The sequence below is a fragment of the Hippocampus zosterae genome, chromosome 10 (genome assembly GCF_025434085.1).
Source record: "Hippocampus zosterae strain Florida chromosome 10, ASM2543408v3, whole genome shotgun sequence".
Lineage (NCBI taxonomy): Eukaryota > Metazoa > Chordata > Actinopteri > Syngnathiformes > Syngnathidae > Hippocampus > Hippocampus zosterae.
In genome coordinates, this window is record NC_067460.1 from 12707498 (window position 1) to 12715068 (window position 7571).

The 7571-nt window shown below is 40.5% G+C and overlaps 1 protein-coding gene across 2 annotated transcripts in view; it reads left to right on the plus strand.

Annotated features, from left to right (window-relative positions):
- The window catches only part of LOC127608440 (CD166 antigen homolog A-like), a 39649-nt gene extending 32078 nt beyond the window's left edge, over positions 1-7571 (plus strand). The window contains exons 12-17 of one of the 2 annotated variants that reach the window (XM_052077505.1): positions 899-1020; positions 2842-2974; positions 4639-4668; positions 4996-5107; positions 5972-6117; positions 6188-7571. In XM_052077505.1, coding sequence (XP_051933465.1) covers positions 899-1020; positions 2842-2974; positions 4639-4668; positions 4996-5107; positions 5972-6074 — 500 coding nt within the window. In that variant the 3' untranslated portion in view covers positions 6075-6117; positions 6188-7571. The remainder of the gene's footprint in view (positions 1-898; positions 1021-2841; positions 2975-4638; positions 4669-4995; positions 5108-5971; positions 6118-6187) is intronic. The other variant, XM_052077506.1, reaches the window with a different exon arrangement.

The window sequence follows — 7571 nt, forward strand, 5'->3', positions numbered from 1 at the left end:
TAAGATTAAGATATCCTTTATTTGTCCCGCAATGGGGAAATTACAATCAGAATTCAGAAAGGAAAATGCTGGGTAGAGAGAGGGAAAAAAAAAATGCGCTCGAACTCTTCTGAGGATAATTTAAGTCCAGGATAAAAAAAAAGGGTGCATTTGTTTTCTTATTTTTCTAGGTGAAGTCATTTGTATAATTACATGTTATCCACTGACAATAAGTGGTGATCAGCTATCACTAAATATGACCTAAATTCCTTCGATTGTCATATCAGTCAAGCTGAACTCAGCAAGTCAAGCAAACCCCTCCATGGCTCCAATTTCAGCTTAACCCTGAGGGATGCACATTTTATGAGCATTGCGAGCAAATGTTACGCTCAATAAGCATAAATTAGCATGCCCTTTTTTTTTTGCATACAAAAAAATGCAGTGTAAAAACCCTTTGTGATTTTTCTGCATTTCTGTGCCCAGCTGTCCAGGACCTGTTGCCAGGCAACTATCTGAGACTCCACAAAGTCCCAGACAGCTGTACACTTTGTAGAATGTAGAAAATGTACAACTGTGTGTACGCGCGCACATAAAAAAATATATATACAGTTTATGTAAATATATATATATATATATATATATATTTGCAAACACACACCGTGATATTAGTCAAATTATGTCCTTTTGACTAATTACCGGTAGTCAGCTTTGCATAGTTTATATCACTGCTGTTTCATTGTTTTCTGCAAAATGGGGTGAACTGTTTCCCACAAGTGAGAAGATGGCAGTTTTAATCATCTCGGCAAAAAGAAAGAGAACAATTCTGGCTATTGTATTTGAGGTCTGCACTTTATTTTGGATGTGTGCATTTTTGTAAATGAAAAAAAAAGAACATCACAACAACAGCATCCCGTTGCAGGCGCTCCAGTGATCAAACAGCTGTCCAAACAGCGTAGTGAAGACGGTCAACATAAAGTCTTGATTTGTGAGGCAGAGGGCTCTCCAAAGCCATCTGTTTCCTGGAGCATCAATGGCACCTTGGTATGTATTAACACACACACACACACACACACACACACACACACACACACACACACCTACACGCGCACTGCCATAGCAGTGGCAGCACTTGGAAATTATTAATTGCCTTTCTTAGAAAAATATACAAGCAGTAGCAAAAAGGGTGTCACAAATGGTTTTCTGTATTTGTGCATATATAAGTAAATGTGTGTGTGTGTGTGTGTTTTGTTTTTCTTCTTTTACCTAAGACGCACCACAGCGTATCCCTGTGTTCTCCCTTTTAGCAAATTAAGCAAATTAAGCTTTAACACCTTGCATTGAAATGAAAGAGTGTTCTTTTCATCTGTTCGTCACATTAGCATTCACGATGCGTCCCCAAATGAGATGTAAAAAACTAAAAGGAATAGTCTGCCTTGACAATGCTAATGAACTTCTATGTATGAAGTTGAATTTTGGGCAGGGACTAAGAGGAAAAAAAATATTGTGTGACCAAAACTTGATTTATCAAATATTGTTTTTGATAAGAATTTCATTCAATCAAGTTTCATTTTTCTGAGACAAAGAAACAATGTAACACACACACACACACGCACACAAGGACGAAAAACCTCTCATAATCGGAGTACCCAAAGAAAACCCACACAGGCATGGGGAGAACATGTAAACTCCACTCATGAAGGCTGGAGCCCGGAATCGAACCCTGCACCTCTGCACTGTGAGGTGGACATGCTAACCAGGCCACCCACCCCAAGAATTTGTGGGTTTAAAATAAAGTGTCAACGCAATAATAGTAATAATAGTGTCAGTAATACGCATGTATTCATCTTCTCAATTCAGAGCAGGGGTCCACTGTACCATAAAAAGAATAAAATGGCAACGCTTTCCACAGCATAAGAGGAGGGTTGATGGACTTCTTCCACACTGCTTAATTGATGAAGTCATGAAGGCATGTCACAAATAACTGATGCTGGCATGACAACCTTCTCGTCTTAACGGTTCGCCGTGTCACGGTCTCATTCTTACTTACTGAGTCATGTCTTCGACTGCGTGTGTGTGCGTGCGCGTTTGTGTGTGTGTGTGCGCGCGCGTGTTTAAAAAAATATATTTTTAAGAAACTCAAACTAGTTGAACATTGCCTCCTAGTGGTGTCTACAAGCACTTTCCATTCTGTGACTTTCCTGTGTTACAAAAGTATCGAGCCAGGAGTCACCAACTCCAGTCCTGGGCAGGCGGGCTGGCCATCCAACATGTTTTAGATGTTTCCATCTTCCAACACACCTGATTCAGTTGTTGTTGTTGTTGTTGTTTTTTTATGTCACACTCCACAATACTCCATATTAAAAAAAACTAAAATATTCAACAATAGTAAAAGTAAAACATAGACTTTTTGAGACATCAAACTGATGAAAACGAATAAACCCACACTAAAAACTAACTAAAACTAATTGAATTTTAGGTGGGGATCCACAACTATTCCAACCCTGATCAAAACTGTGTATTATTGTTGATTATTGAGCTCAAAGCAACAACTTTTAATCAGAGATGGCCTAAATGCATTTTTGACTGACTTCAATTTTTTCCCCCAAGCATTTCGGGTTTTTGGAGATATTTTCATTTATTGTTAAATTTGACCTATAAAAGTTTGCGCAATGCAGATTTTACCATGTGGTGCAATTTATGGCTAAGACGTTTCAGGAAAAAATAAATGAAGTGGACGGCAGGTTTTATTGGTGAGGATTTGGGGAAATATTCAAGAAATTGTATGCTGCTGTTAAAAAAAAAACACACACACAATCAGTGCTCAGAAAAGGCAAATGAACTGTGCTGGATTTTGTCCTCCAGCTTGAAGAAAGTCCCTTCCTCAATGGCAAGGTCACGCACAAAATCACGGTGGTCCCCACCATCAACCTGACTGTCTCGTGCACCGTGTCCAATGAGTTTGGCGAGGACACATGGACCATCGATGTGTCTTCTCGTAAGTATTCATCCTCCCTGGCGGTGTCAACCGCTAAGGTGTGTCGTTCCACCTCCCCGCCCACCGACACAGCTCTTCAACTCTGCTCGCATGAAATCACAACACGAATCATATTCACTCTTATTAACGATCACCTTACTGTTTGTTTGTTTTTCCTTTCCAGGTAAAAAATAAATAAATGGACAAAAGTATTTGGTCACTTAGCCTTTGCAAAAACAGGACACAACTGGGGAAGAAAATGTGGAAAAAGAATGAATGAATTTCAATAATTGTTTTAGCTTCTTTCACATAATGTAAGAAATGTGAAAATTGGAGATATTACGTTGACAGTGTCTCCCACCATTTATTGAGCCAAGGCACATATTTTACAGAAGAACAAAATGGCACACCAACAAAACAGAAAGATCACAGAGAGCATTTATGTACCTTCTGCCATCTAGTGAAACAGTATTTAATTTAGCCTGTCACGATACGTCACTGGCAGAGATAAATGTCCAATGATAGTTTTGTTGTTGTTAGTGGGGGTGGGAGGGAGATGATAAATTGAAAATGGAGAATTTCACACAGCACATTAATTGTTGGGAATCACTGTACTGCACGTATTTAATATGCCAAATCATTTTTATCTGATTACTTGATTAATTGGTGTGTTTATCGATACAATTGTAGTCCAAATTAAAAAAACAATACATGCAGCCCTATCTACTACATCAACTATAAATGGGCTAAGTGTACAGCGCTTTTCTACCTTCAGTACTCAAAGCGCTTGACACTGTTTCGTTTACCTCCTGATGATGCGGCATCAGGAGTAACTGGTGGTTCAGTGTTTTGATCAAGGACACTTCGATAAAGTCGCAATGACCGGGGGACTGATCACCCAACCTCTGGGTTGCGAGACAACCACTCGACCATGCCGCCCCCGAGAATTATAATCTAAAATCTAAACAACGGACTCCGGCGGGTTTACCTATTGGTGAATATGCATAGACCAAAAAAAAAAACCTTCGTGCCCACAATCACATCTAGGGACAATTTAGAGCGGTATGTGGGAGGAAACTGGAGTGCCCGGAGAAAACCCAGGCAGGCACGGGGAGAACATGCAAACTCCACTCAGGAAGGGCGCAGCTGGAATCGAACCCTGCACCACTGCACTGTGAAGTCGACGTGCTAACCAGTCCTCCATTGTGCCACCCTCCACAAGAATTTGTGGGTTTAAAATAAAATGTCAACGCAATAATCGTGCAAGCGTGAATAATATACAGATATTCATTTTCGCAATTCATAGCAGGAGTCCACTGTACAATAAAAAGACTAAAATAACAAAGCTTTCCACAACATAAGAGGAGGGTTGATCGGCTTCTTCCACACTGCTTAATTGATAACGTCATGAAGGCATGTCTGAATACTTTTGTCATTCATCACAAATGACTGATGCTGGCATGACAACAGTCTCGTCTCAACGGTTCGCCGTGTCACGGTCACATTCTTTCTTACTGAGTCATGTCTGCGCATGCGTGTGTGTGTGTTGGGATGCTGGGACTCGATCTGTCCTCACTCTGATCTGAACCTCCTGCACGCAAACAGTAGACTAGACATAGCGTTAGATGTCATTTTTGCCTTGGTTGGACGTTAATTTTTATTTTTTATTTCGTATCTGATTTCAGTATTTGAGGAGGTGAGAGTGGATAAACGAGGTAAGTGTTCTTGCTTGTGAGAATTGGGGGAAGCGGCTGGAAATCAAATGTTCTTTGAAAGAATTACCGGTAGATAAATACACAGGAGGAACAGTGCCACCAGCATCCTGGCAAACATGACCCATTCTCCTGCTGGCTGAACAAATGACGTCGTAAACGGGATTTCTGTCATGAACATTTACCACAGCGATTCATAATCATGTACAGGGGCAGTGTGTCCATCCAGCCGATTTGTTAATGGTACAACTTCCTGTTTGTGGTCAGGAGGTCCACACTTGTGCGTGACCGTCAGGCGTGTGACGGTTGTGTTTGTCTTTTGTCGTGCAGACGAATCGGAGGACGTCGATCAAACCAAGTTGGTGGTTGGAGTGGTGGTCGGCCTTTTTATCGCCACCGTGGTCATTGGGCTGGCTTATGGAATCTGCCAGAAGAAATCCAAGTGAGTCAGAATAGAGACTACTAGACAGTACAGTGGAATAGAGGGGAATAAGGCCTCAATTAACGTTAACACCATGCAACTAGAAGGGACGCAATCATGAACCCCTGTCACATAAACAGAATTCTCCAGTTGAAATTTTCAACACAACCTTGCCATTCTCACATTAGCCAGCATACTAGCCTGAATAAGACACTAGCACAAACTCAACATCGCCTATGGCCAAACAAATATGCGGACTAGCACCAAACAAACAGTCTTTAGTCATTAAACTTGCAGACCTATGCAAACAATAATAGATATTTGGGAATACAAGCAAATTGTAGATTACGTGGTCATTTGGAGCTGCATCATAGGAGAAGTAGAAACATACTTTTACTTTTGGCTGCACGAGGTGCATTCAAGTCAACAACAACAACAAAAAACAGTATCAATGCATTAAACTTAAAGAAGACACAAAAGTAAGACTTTGCTTTGTCCTAATTCTAAAAACAGCCAATCGAGAAGATCTTCAGTAACTGAGGATAGGTTCCCCCAAAAAGGTTCACTGTAATGATTAGCACTTAGGGCTGGAATATAGATTATCCCATTGATTCATCAAATAATTGGATAAAATGACATTCCGCCTCTGTGTGTGTGGCTTTAAATGTTTGGGGTCCTGGCTTGGTGAGTGACGTGGGTGTCAGTGGAGGAGAATGCAAATACACTGGGTGAAGCGCATAGTGCAGAAACGTTCGGCCACGTGGGAAAAAATTATCCCAGCGAAGCTTCAAAACAGATCTCTTGCTTTGACTATTTTTTGTAATTGAGTTATTAGATTAATCGTCCCAGCTCTCGTCATTGTGAAACATGTACCGTCCTCCACAGGCAAGGCAGCTGGAAGACTGGCGAGAAGGAGAACGGCTCCTCTGATGAGGAGAGAAAGCTCGAGGAAAAGGTGGAGGAGAACAGCCAAAAAGCTGAAGTGTAGAGGAACGCGAAAGCCACCTACAATCCTTTGGGAATGTGAAAAGGTTGCATCCGCATACATTTGCACACGATCATATCAATGTGAATTCTAACTAACATTGTGGTCCTTTGCAGTGAGAACATAGAACATTTCACGTTTCTCCTCCTCACTTCATCTTTTGGGAAACGAAGAAAAAAAAGTGTACATTACAATGAAGACAACTTGGATTTGATTTCAGGGAGAATTTGACTACAAATCCAATCACACGCTGGAAAAAAACAACAACAATAATTGGATACTATATGTGATATACATGCACTACTTGACACGCTCATATATGTACACAGTGTAGCTCCGTCTTATGTTAGCAATCAAGGTTGTTAGAAAAGAGCATTTTTTTAGTTAGCTGCTGCCAGTGAAATAACTTCTAGTCCAGGTTTGTCTTTGCTGTAAAGATGTGTACGAAGTGCTTCGTGGCTTATGTCATCTATTCTTTGGGGGGGCGGGGGGGGTGGTTTTTTTTTTTTTTTAAATGTACATACCGTATTTTCCACACTAAAAGGCGCACTGGATTATGAGGCGCACCTTCAATGAATGGCCTATTTAATCTTTTTTTTATACGTTGGGAGCCCCGCGTTATTAGACTCAATCTAGAATGCATCCACTAGATGGAGCTACGCTCTAGCAAACACTAACAGAACGATCAGATGTCAGTAAAACTTATTTAATAAAGCAGCGACAAAGTTCACTTAACCAACAGCAAGCTATAACATTGACTCATTAACGTTGAACTCTCTTGACGCTGCTCTATTTCTGTGTTCAGCTGCATAGATCGCCTTAAGTTTAAACTCTGCATTGTCAGCATGTCTCGAGCCAGGAACCATTTTGGAGTCAAAATATTACCGTAATGACCATACACAAGGCCCATCGGATTTTAAGGCGCACTGTGAGCTTTTAATAAAAAGGCTTTTAGGTGCGCCTTTTAGTGCGGAAAATACGGTACTTGTGTATGTGTGCATTTACATCGAGAATGGCTAAAGGGTTAGTACTGAGGTTGGCGAGAATGCACCATTTATGATTTTTTTTTTCCAAATGTACTGTATGGCATCGAACGTCAATGACCGGGTAGATTGACCGAGCAAGTGATTTGGATGGATTTGATGTCCATTTCGCATCCTTTACAAGGAAATCTTCCTGCTCGTGTCTGCATTCAATGATTCATGTTTGAGTTGTTGAGTTCCCACAGCTGGTTCTCAAAATGGGACAATGCCATTGTGAAGTATGAATATTATTTTGTTGTTGCTGTTGCTATTTATGTTGGACAAGATGAACGTCCGGTAATTTGAATTATAGATGAAAACACGATTACAGGCTTGAGATACGTAGTTGATAATTTCGGAATTGAAAGCATCCAATTAGAAGAATGACCAAAGAAAGTGAACATTGCCATGCAAGTACTGTAAATATCTGTTTTGTTTTTTTGTACTTTTGTTTAAAATAAAGTGGTCATTTGGAAAA